A 20,732-nucleotide genomic window follows, 5' to 3' on the forward strand; every position below is an offset into this window, starting at 1 on the left:
AGCAGAGGAGAGCGGAGGAGAGCAGAGGAGAGCAGAGGAGAGCAGAGGAGAGCAGAGGAGAGCAGAGCGGAGGAGAGCAGAGGAGAGCAGAGGAGAGGAGAGCAGAGCAGAGGAGAGGAGAGGAGAGCAGAGGAGAGCAGAGGAGAGCAGAGCAGAGCAGAGCAGAGGAGAGCAGAGGAGAGCAGAGGAGAGCAGAGGAGAGCAGAGGAGAGCAGAGGAGAGCAGAGGAGAGCAGAGGAGAGCAGAGCGGAGGAGAGCAGAGGAGAGCAGAGGAGAGCAGAGGAGAGCAGAGGAGAGCAGAGCAGAGCGGAGGAGAGCAGAGCGGAGGAGAGCAGAGCGGAGGAGAGCAGAGGAGAGCAGAGCGGAGGAGAGCAGAGCGGAGGAGAGCAGAGGAGAGCAGAGGAGAGCAGAGCGGAGGAGAGCAGAGGAGAGCAGAGCAGAGCGGAGCAGAGCAGAGGAGAGCAGAGGAGAGGAGAGGAGAGCAGAGCAGAGTGCAGGAGAGCAGAGGAGAGCAGAGCGGAGGAGAGCAGAGCAGAGTGCAGGAGAGCAGAGGAGAGCAGAGGAGAGCAGAGCAGAGTGCAGGAGAGCAGAGGAGAGCAGAGCGGAGGAGAGCAGAGCAGAGTGCAGGAGAGCAGAGGAGAGCAGAGCGGAGGAGAGCAGAGGAGAGCAGAGCAGAGTGCAGGAGAGCAGAGGAGAGCAGAGGAGAGCAGAGCGGAGGAGAGCAGAGCAGAGGAGAGCAGAGCAGAGTGCAGGAGAGCAGAGGAGAGGAGAGCAGAGCGGAGGAGAGCAGAGCGGAGGAGAGCAGAGCAGAGTGCAGGAGAGCAGAGCGGAGGAGAGGAGAGCAGAGCGGAGGAGAGCAGAGCGGAGGAGAGCAGAGGAGAGCAGAGCGGAGGAGAGCAGAGGAGAGCAGAGGAGAGCAGAGCAGAGTGCAGGAGAGCAGAGGAGAGCAGAGCAGAGGAGAGCGGAGGAGAGGGACCCTGTGTTTTCTTCACCTCCTGCCACCCCTTCATTTAATCCTGCTCCCCCCATCTCTCCTCTTTCTCGGTTGCAAGGGCGGTTTGTGTGTATGTTGCCATTATCTTGCCCTTTCCCTGTCATTAACTTGCTATGTCAGACTATCATTTAAAGTGTACTTAAGATCATACAAAGATGAGAAAATAAAAGTACTTATCTTTATGCATTTTTTATGTATTCCAAAATCCAATGACGAGGTGAAATGATACTGCCTTCATATAAGTGGAAAGTGACATCTGGAGAACTCCGTTTGGGTTCCATTGCAGTCGGCCATTGTTCCAGCAGAGGGCAGTCTAACTGACGAAATGAATGGATAAATGGATGCAAAAATCTTGTGAAGCACTCAAGGTAAATAGACCCAAGTCTGCCATGCATATGGGGAAAGTCTACTCATAATGCAAAATAAGTAGGGTGGTTTATCCATGTTAGTCCACCCATGTTAGAGTCAGTATTTATCCACGGGTTAGTTTGCTCAGCTGGCTGCACTCTAGGTGTATTTGTCCACAACACAGTAATGAGCACCCAGCAGGTAGGTAGGTACACACACACAGGTGCAACCACAAAAGCTGTTGTTTTGAACTGTTGTTGGACTGCATTATTCAACAACCAGTGATGGGTACTGATGGTGTCACGTTACAACTCTCCTCTCTCAGTGGAAACAAACAAAATTATGTTTTAACGAATTAAAGATGAAATGGTTGTAGTTCTGATTGCATTAGTAAAGAGAGAGTTTCAATGTCTGGTTCAGATTACTTTGCCATTACATCACATTGGGTTGTTAGTTGTCACGCTCAAAAGGGAAGCAAAAATGCGTCTCACTCCATTTGAAAGGGCATTCCCTCAATGAATCTTAAATATGGTTAATATGAAATACATGTGTGTAGCACTGAGGACATGGCTTGGCCTAGCTCTCCAGTTCACTGTGGTGGAGGCCCATAGGGACCACAGTGAGTCAGAGCCTTGAGACTGCCAGAGCACTGGGGCATAGCTGATGGGGCTTGGGCTGGGGGCTTGGGCCTTGGTTGGGGCTGGGGCCTTGGTTGGGGCTGGGGCTTGGGCTGGGGCTTGGGCCTTGGTTGGGGCTGGGGCCTTGGTTGGGGCCAGGTCCTGTGTAAGCTGGGCTGGTCTGTGACTGGGCTGTGCTTGGTCGCATCAGGGCTGGGCTGGCTCATAACTGGTCTGGGCTGGACTGTGGTTGGACTGGGGTGGGCTGAAGTTGGGATGACATGAGCTAGACTGCGTTTGGTCCAGGGAGTCATTTCTCAAATGACTAACGCAGAAATGTGTCAGTAGGCTACACTTCACACACTGTTCATATCAACTCATTTTTTATTAGTCCGAGTCAGACGGAGCAGAACTCTTGTTTATTCAGAGAGGCATGTGGAGCACTAGTTCAACTGAGCTACAGGCCATGTTGTGCCCACCACATGAAATGGCCGTGCCAGTCAGAGCCAGGGCTTCATTAGCTTTTACTGCCACTCACATGTGTTAGATTACAGCCTCCAGTCTCTCCTTCCACACAGTTTCACCATACCACACTCACCCCACCCCCATCCCAGCCTCCCATTGTCAAAACTTCCAGATTATTTTGCACACCCACACACACACACATATATGTTTACATGCATACACACAAATGCATGCACACACATGCATCCAATTATGCCCAATGGCTCACGCACGTACACACAAACATGTGCAGGCATGCGTGCGCTCACACACACACACACACACATGTAAAGACAAAGAACCCCAAGCACGAACCTGAAGGCATAGGTGTGGAGTAATCAGCAATAGGTCTGACCCAAATGGAGCCCCACAACAAAAAAAAACAATGCAGTGTAACACACACCCTCGCAAATGTGCCTGGCATTCAAACTGTTATTTTTTTAACCAAACAAACCACTTCTAAATACTAGGTTGGCCTTACGAGCTCATATTTAGGCTCTTCTGTAAACAACACCGGCCAGAATGAATCAATTAAAAGGGCATTACTTTGGTTCCTGTTTAGTTAAAATGTGTTTACTCTGCTGGGGCCCGCCTGCCTGGAAATTCATATTGTTCCCTCTATCCGCAAGGACATAACAAATTGCAAACACATTTGTTAGTCTGAAGTACATTTCGTAGATGTGGATTCTTGCTTGATGAAGTGGAGTTAGAGGAGAGACGGATTCACCTATGAGTGCTCTGGAAATTGAGAATACTGAGAAAAGTGGTCAAATGACCTCTCTCTGTACATCAGTAGTATTAATGTGAGTTTTCCAGAGCGCAATAAGATTCGGAAGATATGATGACATTTTATTTATTTAGTGGTTCTGTCTGCTAATTCTGCTGTTGATCATTTCTGCTCTTTTTTTATTATTATTCATAACCCCACACACAACACACACATGCCAGAGCACAAACACACACACACACACACACACTTCTTCTAATCAGCCCTATTGAATTCTCGCAACAATGGCCGCTCATCCTCTGACCACCCAAGAAGCTCAGCAGATCATGTGTTGCTGCCTTTGTTCTCACCCTCTGTTTCCTCCCTCCTCTGCCAACCCTTCTCCAAGACGGCTTGGTCCCAATTTATGCCCCTCAGATCTGATTATCTCTTGTGAGAGATGTAAGATACTCGACCAACACCCACACTGCTTGTTATATTCAAATGACAAGGCATTTGAACAACCCACAAGAACGCACACACACACACCCGCACACACACACATCCCCCACACACACACACACACACGCTCCCTCCACGGCCCTGCCTACATCAACCCCTCTCATCTTCAAACCTCCAACGCTAATCTGTCTTGATAAAGTTGATGGGCGTCGGTGGGATAAAGCATTTCCACAGGATCCAGTCAGAGGCTGAGAACTCCCACCCTCGGTTGAGCTTCCAGACAAAGTGCCAGGCAGTCACTCTCCCATTCTTGGCTTGGTTTGAACCGCCAGGGTCGTGCCAGCCAGGCAAGCAGGCCAGAAGCATGAATGAGCAGTAGTGCCGCATCACCCCCACCATCAGCCTTTCCTCCCCCCTCCTCCTCCCCCTATGTCTCCTCCTCCCCCCCCCTTCCTACGTCAACCCGGGCCACAGGAAGCGACAGTTACAACAACGTCAGTTGCCCAATTTCTCAGAGCTTCCCAACGGAAGCCTTGAAACACGTCCCTTAGACCTCCTATGTTGTTCCAGCATAGAGAGAGAGAGAGAGAGAGAGAGAGAGAGAGAGAGAGAGAGAGAGAGAGAGAGAGAGAGAGAGAGAGAGAGAGAGAGAGAGAGAGAGAGAGAGAGAGAGAGAGAGAGAGAGAGAGAGAGAGAGAGAGAGAGAGAGAGAGAGAGAGAGAGAGAGAGAGAGAGAAAAGAAAAGAAAAGAAAAAAGAGGCAGAAAAGAAAGGGAAACCACTTGGCTTTCAAGAAGTCTGGAATGACTTTGTATCTAAATTAAGTTGATTGAACCAGTGCCATCTTAAAAGTGTATAAAATTGAAACATGTTTTACTTTCATCCCTCACTATGGTTTGTTACCACTTAGCTCTAAATGCAACCATGCATGGAAACAGCAAACACAGTGACAGTTCACTCAAAAAAGACCTCCTTGTTGCTTCATAGCATTTCTTCTGATGGATTCTATTGGATGGAAAGTATTTTGTAGAGTAGCCTCAAATGCATCCCATTCAGTTACAACTTAGTATTCCTGTTAGAAGGTACAGGTGTTCGAAGCAACTCCATCAAAATAGTACGTGGTGTGTTTCAGAGAGAGAGAGAGAGAGAGAGAAAGAGAAAGACAGAGAGTGAGAGAGATTGAGAGACAGACAGAGAGTGAGAGCGTGAGAGAGTGAGAGAGATATAACGTGAGAGATAGATGAGGGGCAGAGTTCATAGAGAGTTTCAAGACGTTCCTACGCAGGACAGTGTTTGGGGAGAATTGTAAACCACGGTTTGAGTTAAAACAGACTGTGCAGTGAAACTGGTTCACCTGGAGAGGACTGATCCATTGAGATTTGTAGCCACTCCCGCAGTCTACGTTTGGAAGTTCTTACGAGTGTTTACCTGAGTGTCAGTTGATTTTATAATGGAAAATTCCAAGTGTTGTCTCTGCAACTGTTAGTGTATTAAAATGAATATAAATTACAGTTCCCCCCTTCTCTCCACCTCTCTGTCTCCTCCTCTTCTACTCTCTCTTTTTATTTCAGTCTCTCCTGTAGCTCCAGGCGTAAGACAGTGACTTCAAAAGAACCCTGCGTATCAGATTCAGACAGGACCCAGGTTGCCTGACAAACGACATGTTGTTGTGGGAAGCACAGGAATTTACAGCAACCACCTTTCATCTACACAGGTGGGCCTGTTGCTATGTGTGTGTGTGTGTGTGTGTGTGTGTGTGTGTTTGTGTGTGTAGGTGTGTGCAACAGTGAGTGAGGCGGGCCCACGAGTCATAACAATAAACCAGGAAGCCAGGTTGTCTTTCTCCTAGTAGCTGTGAAGGGACTGTTTTGACAACTGCATCTGAATTAGCTGTTCAAATGACCATTTATAGTAACAGATCCACTGTCTTTTCAAAACCAACTCAGAGACATCTTTGACACAAGGCTGTTGGCAAAGATATCTATGGACAGGTGAGCTTTGTGGACTGGGGTTTCTAATCATTGTTTGATAGAGTGAATGATTATCTTTGCTATTTGGTTAGCTGCTCAACAAATAGTTCACAGAGCCAGTAAAGGTCAGTCAGGTTATTAAGATAGGTGCTGTATTTACCCAGCAAACCCAGGTGACCTATCCCATGCAGAAAGGTCACCTACAATCCACCCACAACAAACACAATCACACCACAGCAAAAGATGAGGTTAACAAAAGCATTTCTTTCCATTGAATTTATTTTGTTAGTTAGATTCCTATAGAAGGCGAGGGAACACAAGGGGTTTCTTGAGCATAGTGTTTAGGAAGTCACAGTGTTTTAGACATGGACAATAGAGTAACACTTTAAAACATAATGACAATGGCACAGCATGGAACGGACAGGCGAGTCCAAAAATGATGGCCCCTGTCTGTCTGCCTCTCACTTCTACTTCATTCTCCAAGTGCACCCTTTTTCTCCAAACAACAAAAAAAGAAAACAAAATGTCTGAACCCCTTTCTTCCCACTCCCATAACCACACCCCCCCTTCCCCCCCCCCAAAAAAAAACCCCAAAACAAAACAAAAAAAACTTGGCAACAAATAGATATAATTATATATAATATATATTTACTCTTTGAAAATAGAACTTCAGTCTAGTGACTAACATCTGTACAAACTACAAAAATAAAAATTTAATATAAATAATTTATATGGCATGACATACATTTGAAATAAAACTACAACCCTATGCAGGACACCCCCCCCCCCCCCCCTCCCCAACACACCCTGCAGCTATGACTTCTAGAACTTACTCATGTGTTTCTGTATGGAAGCATTGAATGCTGGTATCTCTGAACCTGATCTATGTTTTCTTCCAGAATGCAGAGTAGCTACGTAATGTTTTCTTTCATAACACTATTTACAAAAGAATTACAAGCTGCCACTTAAAGAATGTGTACATTTCCCTGCATTTCAATTGGCAGTGACAGTGACGACCAATACTGAATGGACAACTGCAATTATACGACAAATGAAAATGGTAAAAAAGGCAAACCAGTATAGCAGTATTGCTGACTTGCATGAGGCCTACAAAGGGGAGAGCGAAAGAGAGAGAGATAGAGATTGAAGAGTATGTTACTGCACTAAGGCACAAACCCTTTTCTATTACCCAATAGGTAACCACAGAATGAGCTGTTTGAAATGCTCAAGCTAGTCAATAATTGCACAGGGCTGTGGTGCTGCTTAACACAACCCCTACAGCAGCCAAACAAAATATATATCTACCAAAGAAAATAGAAACTCCCTTTGCATTTGATATAAAATTCCCTTTCAAACTAAAATTGGGTAAACAACTCTTGTCTGTAACATGACGCTGCTTGACAGAGTGAATGTCACCCAATGAACAGCTTAGAAACACTTTTGGAGGAAACCTCCTGATCACAACTCCTTCAAGTAATATAACAACACACAGACTGCAAAGAACAACCTGGCAAGTTGTTGAACGAACACACAACCAGACAGAGCTGCTGTTGATGACAGATGATTCCTCACAGACCTGGATAGCTACAGATGATGCGTACTGACAAACGCATACATAGAAATGTAGAAGTGGACTTGACGTTGATCAAATGAAAAAACAGTGAATGAGAAGGTCTCTAGTACATGTAAAGAAGCCATCAACATACGTAAAAATAACAGAGAGGGAAACAGATAGCACTTTTGACCAAACTTTGTAACAGTTGGTATGATGTTGTTGTGAAGGCACAATGGTTGAAATTATGTATACAACAAAAACAAAAGACACAAAATAGAGTAATAAGATTCTGACCGGAAGGTTTCTGTGGAGTGCAATGACCGGCCTAGTATCGCCAGCCAAAGCGGTTTAAAGAGTGCGTGTAGGTTCCTAAGACGAGCACTCACTGTGGAGTGTTAAACTGAACCAGAATCCTGTTTACTGTGTGTGGGGTGTAGGAAGGGACATGGGGTGTAGGAAGGGACATGGGGTGTAGGAAGGGACATGGGGTGTAGGAAGGGACATGGGGTGTAGGAAGGGACATGGGGTGTAGGAAGGGACATGGGGTGTAGGAAGGGACATGGGGTGGGGTGGGGGGGGGGGGGTACTGCATATTTTCAAGGCAAATCAATTCAATTCTTTTGAAGTGTAGCAGCAAAACAACAAACACTGACCTTGTATTTTCATAAACCTAATATCTTAATAGCATCTTAATTTTCGGACCATTCTTTTTACATATAGCACATAATCTATACAAGTGGAGGAAAACACCTCCTTCAAAAAATCATCTTATACATCTGAACCTTTACACAAGAGAATACCCAAGTTATACAGTACTCTTTTAAATAGCATTTCCCTCTTTTTTAGTATTAAAATATATACTCATAGATTTATATATTCTTAAAACAAGACCATCTTAATATCTTTTTTTAAAATAAATCTTCTTGTACAGTCTGTGTGGTGTCTATGTCCAGGTCTGAGAGACAGGGCTTGGAGTCCAGGCTCCAGCAGGGAGGAAACAGGAGGCAGCCAGAGTTGTGCCCAGAAAAGGGAGGGCAGTGGGGGAAGAGTCTAGCAATCTTTGGCTGCCTGGTTCCTTGGCCCACCTAGGATACGGAAGGCAGGGAGAGAGATCACAGTCAGGATCACGGTCAAACAGCATTATGTAATATAACATGAAATAACATCCGGTGCCAATTCACAAAGCAGCTTTGAGCAAGCGAGTTTGAAAGTCAGTTCTGAGACTCACCGAGAGGCTGTTTGCCCTGATGGTGTTGGTGGTGGTGTACAGTTTCCAGGTCTTCAAGCTCCAAAGAGTCTTTTTTTGCTGGCTTGCAAACTATCCCTCCATTGAACAAGTGACAAGTCCTCTGAACCTCCTCAGAGCAGTCTGTTTCGCTGTCCTCGTAGCCCTCGTGCATGTAGCCCTGATACGCCCCTGGCAGGCTGGGGTGCACGGCCACCGTCACCGACGCTGTGGCTGTCACCATGGTGACGGGACCGCCGCCCGTGCTGTTAGTCCTGCTGATGTAGGGCCCTCTGTGGGCCTGAGGCCTGGGGCCACAGTGACTAGTCCTCCCAGGGCCCTGGGGCCTGTCGCTGGGTAAATGCTGCGGGTGCTGCTGGGGCCTCCTGGCGCCCTGCTCTTGCTTGCTGTCCCAGCGGGTGAGCTGGGTGCTGCCGGGCGAACATTCGTTCAAGTGTTCCTTCTGAGAGACGGACTGTTTGTCTGTGAACGGCTTCACCACCTAGAGAGAGAGAGAGACAGAGAGAGAGAGAGAGAGAGAGAGAGAGAGAGAGAGAGAGAGAGAGAGAGAGAGAGAGTGAGACATAGAGAGAGTGAGAGAGTTAGCATCAAGATACCCTACACCCCTTCACTTCAACCAAGAGGGATGGTTTGTTTACTCATTTGATCGATGCCAAGAAAGGGGGGGGCGTACCGTGAGTCTGGGGAAGCTGGGGTTCTTGCTGGCCTCCAGCAGGATGTGGGAAGGGGGGGCGGCGCCGGTGGAGGCGGGAGGGCTGGCGTAGGCGCTGGGGTCGCAGTACTTATACTCCTCCTCCCCCAGCCCCGAGGTGGTGGTGGTCTCCGAGTAGTACTCAGAGTCCGATGACTCAGAGAAGGCCTGCTGCCGAGGTGCTCCCCGGGAGCGTGGCCCCGCGTAGTAACCGTGGTGGGTCATGGGTGGGGGGAGGGGCTCGGGAGAGGGGGTAGGCAGGCGGTTGGCGTTGTCGGCGGGGGTGACTTCTGCGGGCGGGCCCAGCAGGGAGAGGAGGACGGGAAGGAGGACCAGGCCATTGAGCATGCCCAGTACGGTCAAGATGGCGAGAACGGCAAAAAAGTATCTGGGAGGGGGGAAAACACACACAGATGGAAGGATCAGTACTGGAGCTCCTCACACACTGTGAAGCTGATACATGCGGAAAAGAACAAAAAAAAACGTTTATGTTTATGTTTGAACTGTGTGTCTGTGTGTCTGTGTGTGCGTGATACGGACCACCCTCCCAATCATGGCCCTGTTTTCCTTCTCTTTCGCTCTATTCCCCTTCCATGAATTTCCTCCTCTCTCTCCCTCCCTCTCTCCCTCCCTCCCTCCCTCCCTCCTCCTTCTCTCCTGGCGTTCTGTCAACCGTGGAGGCATTCCTGTGCTTCATCCCCCTCAGGGAGCCATCATCTATCACTACGCCACCGCCACTTCCTGGAGAGATGTGTTTACATTAGCCAGCAGATCCTACACGTCAGAAACACTCAACCCCCCCCTCTCTCTCTCTCGCTGCCTACTTCACTCACTTTCTATCCTTCCTCCCTCACTCTTCCCCTAATCTGTCCACTGAACGTGGAGTCAGAGAGATGGAGAGAAGAGAAAGAAAGAGAGCGTGTGTTTGTGTGTGCGCGCGAGAGAGTGTTAGTGTCAAAGAGAGAGAAAGAAAGAAAGAAGAATGAGATGGAGAGGGAGGGAGGGAGAGAGAGGGAGAGGCCCCCTATCTGGCCTCGGAGTTACCACCACCACTGCTGCTGCTAATGTAATTTTCCCTTCAACAGCTTAATATCCCTCCTCATTGAGCTCCAGTTACAGCCTGCTGAGGGCGAGGCACCTCAGTGTTTACATTACGCCTGCCAGAGAAGACCTCGCAGTTCCTGGTTTCTACTTCCTACTTCCTGTCACATCCTGGACACAGGCTTCAGCCAAACGCTCATTGTGAACCCCTCGGGCCGACAGCAAGGAAGGTATGAAAGAAGGAAGGATCGTCCAAATGACAAAAGTTGGGTCCGTACTCAAAATGGAAGCAGCATCTCCATCTTTGTATCTACCAGTAGTTTGTGCCCTGTCAGTGTATGGCAACAAAGACAGACTCAAAGATGGCCTGTGGTGTTCTGAGAGGGAAGACAGCCCAGAGCTTCTCTTCTGAGGTATCTGGATGGGAATCTACAGTACAGTGGAGAAGAAGAAACAGGGCCTGTGTTTGTGTACAAAGGGCAGGGGGTAAATCAGATTCCCTCCATGCTCCAACTCAAACAGCCTTTGATGCTCTCCCTGTGTGTCTCTCTCCCTCTCCTCCCTGCCTCTCTGTCTGCGGAGGAGCAGAGCGCAGGCCTGTTGTGGTTGTGCTGCGGCCCCTGCAAGGCCCAGCAGTGGTGGGGGGGGGGGTTTGTGTAAGGACCACAGAGCTGTGAGGTTCCTGGGTTTCTGCGAGCCTAGCTGCTCGCTGAGGGAGGGCAGAGGAGGGCTGCCACAAGAAAGAGCGCTCAAGAAAATTAGAGAGCGCTCCACTTAAATGCTAACAGAAAGCAGAGCGGCGGGCTCCGCTGACTGCCCGCCAGACGTGCAGAGGTAAGGAAAAGGGAGAGCGGAATTGAAAAAGTAAAAAAAAAAGAAACAAGAAACAAGGACAAGGATAATAGCTGAGGTTCTAGAACTTTCTTTTATCCCCAAAGTCGATCCAACCACTTATACTCCATTTGTGTCACACCTCGGAAGCGAAGGTCACGTTCAGCGTTTTGTATGTCGGCCATGTTTTTTTCTTTCTCTCTCTTCCCTCTTACATCACTCTCTCGAGCCCAAACGTGAGAGAAAAAGAGAGGGAACTTAACCAGCTATGATGATTTACTTCATCAATCAATCAGATTGCATGACTTCAAACATGCCGCTCTTTGACTGCTCAGTCTCTGCGCCTCCTCCTAATTTCAAAGAACACTTGAGCCATGTAAACAGGAGTACAGAAACGGGCCGAACGGCGATCTTTCCCTTTCTCTTCTTGTTAGCGTTCAACTTGTTAGATTCAACCACTCACATCAACTACACAGAGCCTTCTACTCCTCTCAACCAAAAAAAGGAAAGAGAAGCAAAGTGACTTGTTTATTTGAGTCAACATTCCAAAACTGGACATGATTTATCCAAGAGAGAGAAACAGAGAGACACACAGAGAAAGAGAGAAAGAGACACGCTCAGAGAGAGAGAGAGAGAGAGAGAGAGAGAGAGAGAGAGAGAGAGAGAGAGAGAGAGAGAGAGAGAGAGAGAGAGAGAGAGAGAGAGAGAGAGAGAGAGAGAGAGAGAGAGAGAGAGAGAGAGAGAGAGAGAGAGAGAGAGAGAGAGAAAGAGACACACACTCAGAGAGAGAGAGAGAGAGAGAGAGAGAGAGAGAGAGAAAGAGACACACACTCAGAGAGAGAGAGAGAGAGAGAGAGAGAGAGAGAAAGAGAGACACACACTCAGAGAGAGATAGACAAAGGGAGAGAGAGAGAAACATCAGAGAGAGTGAGAAGGAGTAAAAAGCTATAGCATCCACAGGACTGGGGTTGGTTTAGACCTCCAAAGGAGATGGAGTGTTAGGAATTCTGTTGTTTATATAAACTGTAATCTTTTCCATTCGGAGTCAGTGGGCTGGGGGTGGGGGTGGGGGTCTGGAGAGGGGCTGCTGGATCCAGAGCTGGGGCTGGGGTTGTTTATCCAGTGTGCCACGGCCAGGAGATGTTTACAGCTGTGTATTTATGCTACTCCCCAACTAGCAGGCCTGCTGGGCTCCGCTCTGGGATGGCTACGTCTAAACAGGACCTCCTAGGGTGACTGCTCCACCCCTCCCTCTGAGAGGCGGCTAGGAGGGTAGGAGTCTAAGAGGCTAGGAGGGTAGGAGACTGGGATAGGTGGGTAAGAGGCTAGGCCAACACCACACTAGCATTCCAGACTCCTCTAGGTTCTACCAAGAACCAAAACAGAAGGGTTCTTTTTAAGGGTTCTAACCACAATGACTGCATGAGAACCACTTTGGAACCCTTTGTTCTGACAGTGTATGCACGTCACATGTTGGTCCTTCAAACCACGCTCCCCCCCCTCTATCTTTCTCTCTCCCACCCTATCCTTCATGTCCTTCTTTTCCTCTTTTCCCCTCGTTTCTCTCCATTTCTGGTGGAAAAACAACTTCCAAGGTCCATCCTCCATTCCGCTGCTCTACTCCAAACACTTGAAGAATGCTTCCTGACCGACCGTCCACTGCCTCCGACAGAGAGCCACCCTGGGCGGATTTACATTTTTACTGTACTGCCTGCCTGCCTGCCTGCCTGCCTGCCTGCCTGCCTGCCTGCCTGCCTGCCTGCCTGCCTGCCTGTCTGTCTGTCTGTCTGTCTGTCTGTCTGACTGCCTGACTGCCTGTTTGTCTGCCTGTCTGCCTGTCTGTCTGTCTGTCTGTCTGTCTGTCTGCCTGTCTGCCTGTCTGCCCTGCTTCTCACTGAGCGGTTTGATGTTGCGGGCCTACTAGAGGCTGCTCTCAAGGCTGTGGTTTGGTTCCAGCTGAGGCCACATTCAGTTGAAAAACATCGCTATTTGCCTTTTTTTCCACTGAGGCATTTTAGCAGTTTAAGAAAAAACAGGACGGGACCAGAAGGAAGCAGAAAAGCATTGGGTGGTGTGTAGACTTGTGTGTACCTGTGTGTGTGTCTCTGTGTGTGTGTGTGTGTGTGTGTGTGCAGGGTGCTGGATTGCAACTGACCAGTTTAGAACCAAATTTATTGTGATCCCCAATATGGACACCACAGCTCTCAAATGGGTAAGCGGAATGTTACAGATACCCTCTGAGTGTGTGTGTGTGTGTGTGTGTGTGTGTGTGTGTAAGCCACCACCCAGTGGGTAGAAGAACATTTACATGTTTACGAGCAGCTGCTCCACACCCTTGATGTTTTCCCCATTTGTTGTGCTCTGAGGGTGGAGTTTGATGACTGAGTGTGTGTGTGTGTGTGTGTGTGTGTGTGAAGGGGGGTGAGAGAGGAGCACTATCCAGACTGACAGGGCCAGGTGGGAGTAAGGGGGGTCCTGGAGGGTTAACATTCCCACCTGCATGTACCCTGACCCCCCCACCACCCCCCCCTCTGACCCCCCACCCAGCATTGGCTTCTGTCCCCAGGAGAAACAGACAACTGGCTCCAGGCTTCAGCATAAACACACACCGTCGCTTCCTCCACTGGCAACACATGGGAGAGTGTGTGTGTGCGTGCGCGCACGCGACGGCTGGGATGAGCCGGAAATAAGTGTGGTAGCGGGGCGGGCCGTTTCTCACCTCATGATGAAGTCAAACTCAGACCCTGCCAGCATGAGCACACCCAGCAGGGTGGAGATGGCGCCGTCAATCACCGGGGCAAACATTTGCTCCAGGGCAACCCCTGAACGCTTGTTTCTGCTCCCGATAGCCGTCAGGAAACCCTGAGGTGGCGAGCGAAGGGGAGGGAGGCAAGGAGGAGAGATGGAGAGTGAGAGGAGGATGTGGGGTTAGGGTTGGTTTGGTTATGGTGTCATCATTACAGAATCAAAAAGATTGTTGGCAGTATTTGATCTGACTAACTAACAGGACTATACAACATTTGGGTTGGTGGAACAGGGTGTTAGTTCAGGGTAGTCTTACCAGTGCAATGTGGACCGTGAACTCCACTCCGATGCCCACGGAGGCGATGAGGATGACCACTGGGATGGCACTGAGCTTGATGCCAATCAGACCCATGATTCCAAACAGCTCCACAGTCATCATGGCCAGGATGAAGACCTGCAGAGGAGGAGGAAGAGGAGGAAGAGGAGGGACATGTTAGTTACGGTCTGCTGGGTCGTGTGTACAGACATAGAGTCCGGTTCCTTTTTTGAACTGAACTGGGACCAGGCACGGTATCATCTGCCAAGTTTCACGTTACGCTCTCTCCTGTCTGCCCCTTCACCTCCCCCCCCCCCATCTCTCAGGAGAGATGGATGGATGACGGACAGAGTTTGACAGAAGACAACAGGGCCCTCACCAACCCTCCTCTTCCAGTCGTCAGTCTGCTCCCAGGGGTGTGCCTCTCATCCACCTCTCCAGACCAAGAAAACATTCCCTTGTTTTTTATTTTTCTTCTTTTTTTTACATTTTTTTAAAACTTTTTACAAGATAGAGAGAAGGGACTCTGAAAGCCTTCAGCCTCAGGAGGCTTTGATGTTGGCAGGGGGTCCCGATTTGGTCACGGTTAAATTGGAAATGATAAAACCCGTTTTATTGCGGCCACGTAAACAGTGAAACGACACAGTCCCCAGCCACGGCGCTGACAATGGGACCGTGCACATGCGAGGACTCAACAGACCCTTTCTCCGTTTGTCAAGAAAGATATGCACGCGTGTGTGTGCATGCGGGTGTTGAAATGTGTACGTTATCTTGCTCTGGGGAAGGTTCCTTTAGGGTAGTCAGAGCCCATGGGGCTTCACTGCAGGCCAGGACGGAAGGTCAGGCCCTGCCCTGGGCCCCTCCCCTCCCTTGCCCCATACACACCACCAGACCCACCAGCCTGTGTGAAATGTTTCACAGCCGCTCCACTGACAGCCTGTCTACCCCCCCTGACACACACACACACACACGCGCGCACGGAATCACGCACACCAAAATACACATTTACACACAAACACACAGAGAGGCACGGAAGCACGCACACCAAAATACACATTCTCACACACACGCATATCCACACACCCAACCCCCACAGCCAGGCAGGCAGGGCTGATGGATGGGTTTAGCAGGCCAAGGTCGCGACTGGGCAGATTCGTCCTGTCCCCAAGTTTCTCTCTGACAAAAGGGGGAGTTGGAGGTAAAGCCTTCAGGAGAGCTTTGCCTCTCGTTTGCATTTCCTTTTCTAAGGCCGGCAAGGCCAGATTAGAATGACAAAGGCCTAGGGGGCCTGGCTGTGTGTATGTGTGTGTGTGTGTGTGTGTGTGTGTGGTGAGCCAGGCTTCCCCAAAGAAGGGGCCTCCGAGGCTGGGTTATTGAGCTGTGCTGAGAGGGCAGGGGAGTGAGACTGGAAAAACCAGAGGAGAGGTGTGTCTGCATCTGTATTTGGGCCTGTGTGCGTGTGCATGCGTGCGTGTGTCTGTGTGGACTTACTATGATGCCTGCGGTCCAGGGGTTGAGCAGGAGGATGGCACAGACCAGGAAGGTGCAGGCCAGCACCATGCTGATGGACAGCAGAAACCAGTGGCGGAGCCCGATGTACTGTTCCCAGAACAGGAAGGGGTAGCCGTTGGGGTAGTTCAGCACGCCCTTGCGGCTGAACTCGTCGCACACCGACCGCACGCTCTCGATGGCCTCCACAAAGTCGGACGCCTGCCGCAGCCCGTTCAGGTAGAAGGGGAACTGGGCGAACTCCAGAGGCTCCGCCGCAGGGACTGCAGAGGGAGAAGAGGAGGAGGAATGGAGGGAGGAGGAGGGTGGAGGAGGAGGAAAAGAGGGTGGAAGAGAGGGTGGAAGAGGAGGAAGAGGAAGAGAAGAGGAGGAGGAAGGAGGAGAAGGAGAGGTGTGGAGCTGTTTAGATAAACAGCACGTACATGCCTCTATAGACGACAGGTCACAGAACATCCAGCCTCATAAGGCAGGGTGGGTGGAGCAGTTTGACTTACTGCGCAGGTTCTCCCCGGTGGTGTCGTATTTGTCGTGGATCCACTCACGAGGGTGGGGGTAGAAGTTGGCCTGCGAAGCGGCGTAGCCCAGGGGATCGTTACTAACCCACACCGTCAGGTAGATGTAGAAAACCTCCGCTGGAATCAAACCCTCCTCATCCACCAGCTGGCGAGATGTCAGCTGGAGAGAGAAAGAGAGAGGCGATTGTTATTAGCCACTACAGAGTACCACAGTACAAGCTATGGACTATGAACAGGATTGAGGTTTTTCCTTACATCTCTCCCTGCCCTCTCCCCAGCCGTTATCTAGAAGGTTCTCTAGGTGCCTACCTGGCTGTAGTTGAACGGGTCTTTCTTGGATCCAGTCTGGATCAGCAGCTTGTAGGCCAGAACGCCGTCCTCTGTCCCGTTGCGGTAGCTGTCCTGGGTGATCCTGCCGGCGTCCCAATCAGCGTTGAACGCAGTCTGAAGACCTGGAGGACAGCAGACACGATGGGGTTAATCCTCTGATTCCCTTGAACTGCTACTAGTTCTGATGTTGCTTTGCTAACACTGTTCCAACAAAGGTCCAATAGGGTGAGCCATCGTGTTATGACGAGTGATTATGCATGACGATTGTATTGCGCGTGCGTCTCTATCGTATGGAATGAGACACAGCAGGATGGGTGAAGCTGTTCTCTGTCGATTGTTTTCTGTCCTATTCTCGAGGCTGAAGGAGTTTACAAAAACATTGTGGTAGGCTGACAATTAAAAAATGAGTCATCGGGCTGAAACAGTAAGCACGGCACAGCGTGTCAGTTAATTGACCTCTTACAATACCACACACACACACGCAGGCGACAGCGCAAAACCTACACAGATCTCACTCTGCATCAGCCTGGGACTAGGTGTGTGTGTGTGTGTGTGCGTGTTTGTATGCGTGAGCTGAACAAACGAAGCAGCTAAGCTTTTTGTGTTCGCAAAACTTTAGTCTGGCGGCAGCTCAGAAACAGTTTCCACAGCCACTCAGTAATTACAGGGATGTCCTGACTAGAGAGAAACGAGCACGGGGGAGGGGGTGAAGAGGGGGAGAGAGAGACACAGAGATAGAGTCATGGTGAAGAGAGAGAGAAGCTTTCATGCCCTTCCAGATATTTATCGATTGAAGTGTTCTTCCATGTTCTTTTCGACTCCACAGGTCTGAATCTACAGCCAGTTCCCCACCCCTAAACCTTCTCTGAGGGATGGGTGTAACCAAGATGGCCGATATCACAGCCAGTCCGAAGGTTAAGCAGAAGCTTTTGTCATACAGCTGATGTCCATCCAGTCTCCTCTAGATCTACACACTTGTGAGGAGTTGAGACGGGGGCTGGCGGTTGACTTCAGAGCAGACTGAGACTCTAACCTTGACCTCCTGACCTGCTGTAGCCTGGGGAGGGGACAGGGTGGGAAGGAGATAACCTGCGACCTCCCCTAAGCTACATCATCTCTCCCTCCTGCCCAGGTGGCTGAGGAGGACATCCAGGCTGAACTCTCCCCGCCCTCACCATTCCCTCCTCTCATCTACCTCCCTCACCTCCATCTCCACCCCCTGTCCTTCAGGGCAAGATAAACAACCTTTTAGGGATCCTGCCTGTCAGTCTAAGACCCTTGACATCATCCAACACCTGACCCACCCCCATAGGGTGAACCACAGACAGAGCTCTCTTTGAATAAGCCCCCCCCCCACACACACACACACACACTAAAGCAGACCCATGGCAGGTCTGTGAACCAGAAACACGTGACTGAGCCTTTACCTCTGAGCCAGTCCTGGAAGTAGTGCAGCCACATGCGGGGCAGCTTCTGGTCCTCGCCCCGCACCACGTATTTGACCGACGTGAAGGCGTTGTGCAGCTGGGCGAGCAGACGCTGCGAGCGGGCGTAGTCGAAGCCGTCCATGGTGACCAGGTACATGTTATAGAAGGAGAAATACTTGAACTGGGCGTCGATGAAGTCGTACTCCTTGGTGTCGCGGGGCACGATGTCGGTCAGGTACAGTCCGTCGTGGACCATGGTGGTGCCGTAGAGGCTGAGGCCGAGGAGAGCCACAAACACCACCACCACCACCACCTTGCTCTGGGGCTTGAGCAGAAGAGGGGCGTACTTCTCCCTGGCGAAGGTGGCCAAGTTCCAGCGGAAGAAGGGCAGCGGGACGCACTCCCGGGCCTCCTTTGACTCCTCCATCTGGGCCAGAAGGTCACGCGTGGAGCTGGAGGTGGGGGCGAAGAGCTGGGAGCCGTAGGCGTCGGCGCCGGGGCTGGGGGGCGGCGGGGGGGACGAGGGGGACAGGACGACGGAGGGCGGGCTGGTGGAGATCTGGGAGGTGGGCGGGAGGATGGTGACGATGTGCTGGCCGGCCGCATCGCACTGGGTGAACGCCTGGACCGTGGTGGTGATGTGGGTGGAGGTGGTGATGGTGGAGCCGGCGGCGTAAGGGGCGTGGGCGTGGCGGGTGGGCGGGGTGCGGGAGGAGGCCTCGCCCGCGTCCGAGGACAGCTCGTGGGGCTGGATCTGGATGACCCGGTTGGAGCAGGGGCTGTAGAAGCAGCACAGGATGTCCAGGCGCTTGTCCTCGCGCCGGTGAAGGTCCAAACTCAGGATGGCAGGGAAAATGAGAAGGACCATGGCGAAGTTGAACACCACCACAATGGCAGCCTGGAGAGGTGGAAGGAGGGAGAGCAGGGGGGGAGAGATAAAGAGAAAGAGGGGGGAGGGGGAGGGAGAAAGGGAGGGGGAGAGAGTGTGAAAGAAGAGAGAAAGAGAAGCTGTTAGAAGCTATGTTTGCGGCCCACGGTGCAGCTGCCGTGCAGAGCTCCACGGAGACAGCCCTCTACATCAGGAGCCCTTGCTGTTTTACTACCTCGCGGCTCAGGCCCAGAGAGCAAAGACAATCTGCCTCTAAATCACAGGCCAAAACAGTCAACAAGTCAGCCAGGAAGGGAGAGAGGGAGGGAGAGCAAGGGGGACTCCTTGGCTCTGTGTTGCAAGTCTGAGCAGGACTCCTCCCCCCTCCCCCCTCCCCTCGGACCCTGGGGCTGATATTGTACTCTCTGTGGTTCCAGTGAGGAGTGGACCACCCAGTGGGAGCCTGGGAGATCACAGAGGGCCGGCCTGTCGGCCCGGTGATATACTGATCCACTATTCACACACACACACACACACACACACTCTCGCTCTTTCTCTTTCTCTCTCACACACATCCACACACACATATTCTCTCTTTCTCTCTCTCTCTCTCTCTCTCTCTCTCTCTCTCACACACACACACACACACACACACTCTACCCCCTCCCCACCTGGGCGACTGTCCTGGCCAGCGCTGTAGGTGCACGCAGCAATAAAAAAAGGGGAGAGAAAAGAACAAAGCGCTCCCCTCCCTGAATAACTGTCACTTCTGAGAGGCTGTCTCTCTTTACGGTGGAGGCCTGCGCCCAGCAACTCGGTTACAGCATGTGTGTGTGTGTGTCTGTGAGAGAGAGAGAGAGAGAGAGAGAGAGAGAGAGAGAGAGACAGAGAGAGAGAGAGAGAGAGAGAGAGAGAGAGAGAGAGAGAGAGAGAGAGAGAGAGAGAGTGAGAGAGAGAGAGAGAGAGAGAGAAGGGCTGCCTACCTGCAGAGAGAAGGCGCGCAGGGCAGGAATGGGCACCAGGGCAGCCATGAAGAAGGCGATCATGTTGTTGATGGAGGTGAGAGCCACGCTGGTGCCAGTCCGTCTCAGACAGTCACCTGTCCTCTCCTACACAACACACACACACATTAGACACGCAGCATGGACAGTGCACTGATACAGCAAAGGCTCGTTATAATACAGCAGCATACAATCTATTATTTTGTATTTCTTTTAGTGGTGTGTCTAGTGTTACCTTGAAGGGAATGTTGGTTCCAGACTCTGTGAAGGAGTGAGCCAACAGGAACATGTCATCGACCCCAATACCCAGAGCCAGGAAGGGCAGCACCTAGGCAGGAAACGCATCACACACTTTGTCATTTCCAGCCCTTTCACAACAACAAGTCCTCCATGTCCAGATGACCATAGCAGGTGACATGTTTCGAGCACAGCTGTGTGTGTGTGTGTGTGTGTGTCGTACCTGTGTGGTGGCAGCGTTGAAGGACAAGCCCAGCATGGAGCAGAGCCCCAGACCTGCGGCCACAGACAGGGCCACCAGACACACCCCCGCCAGACCCACGGCCCCCTGGGACTTGGCGCAGTCCCAGCGCAGCATGGTCATGCAGGCGTACGCCAGCTACACAAAGCAGGGAGGACCCAGGAAGTTAACGACCGACCTGAGTTCCAATCATTCCAAAAAACAACCCCCAGTGCTTGGACGCTTGTAATGACCCTTTCGGTCTACGTGTGTGGGTCAGTCAGGAGACATGGTGCGTCTGAGGGCTGGGTACACGTGAAGGAAGATGAGCTTACCATGAGCAGGTACCCTCCCGCCACTCTGATCACACTGACGTCTGAGAAGGACTTCATGATGTCGTTGAGGGTGGTGGTGGAGAAGCCATGGATGCTCTGGCTGGAGTTCTGGGGGATGCTATGGTGCACCACCTGAGACAAACCAAGCGAAAACCCTTTTAAAAAACGTGCCATTTCTTTCCTACTGTCGCAGCAGCAGTAAGCCAAGCTAGGTAAGCTGTGGCCGGAGGGCAGGAATCAAGGTAACTCTTCAACCTGCTTCTTG

General features: G+C 50.9%; 1 protein-coding gene across 1 annotated transcript in view; it reads right to left on the reverse strand.

Annotated features, from left to right (window-relative positions):
- Window positions 1-7,788: 7,788 nt before the first annotated feature.
- The window catches only part of ptch2 (patched 2), a 30,613-nt gene continuing 17,669 nt past the window's right edge, over window positions 7,789-20,732 (reverse strand). Inside the window, exons 9-21 of the mRNA XM_084707241.1 lie at window positions 20,468-20,599; window positions 20,136-20,291; window positions 19,911-20,003; window positions 19,658-19,783; window positions 17,807-18,704; window positions 16,359-16,501; window positions 16,029-16,209; window positions 15,517-15,797; window positions 14,026-14,163; window positions 13,684-13,826; window positions 9,075-9,480; window positions 8,384-8,882; window positions 7,789-8,240 (exon numbers count right to left, since the gene is read on the reverse strand). Coding sequence (XP_084563367.1) covers window positions 8,206-8,240; window positions 8,384-8,882; window positions 9,075-9,480; window positions 13,684-13,826; window positions 14,026-14,163; window positions 15,517-15,797; window positions 16,029-16,209; window positions 16,359-16,501; window positions 17,807-18,704; window positions 19,658-19,783; window positions 19,911-20,003; window positions 20,136-20,291; window positions 20,468-20,599 — 3,231 coding nt within the window. The 3' untranslated portion in view covers window positions 7,789-8,205. The remainder of the gene's footprint in view (window positions 8,241-8,383; window positions 8,883-9,074; window positions 9,481-13,683; window positions 13,827-14,025; window positions 14,164-15,516; window positions 15,798-16,028; window positions 16,210-16,358; window positions 16,502-17,806; window positions 18,705-19,657; window positions 19,784-19,910; window positions 20,004-20,135; window positions 20,292-20,467; window positions 20,600-20,732) is intronic.

The sequence above is a fragment of the Hypomesus nipponensis genome, chromosome 10 (assembly GCF_054491055.1).
Source record: "Hypomesus nipponensis isolate SF chromosome 10, ASM5449105v1, whole genome shotgun sequence".
In the NCBI taxonomy this organism is placed as follows: Eukaryota; Metazoa; Chordata; class Actinopteri; order Osmeriformes; family Osmeridae; genus Hypomesus; species Hypomesus nipponensis.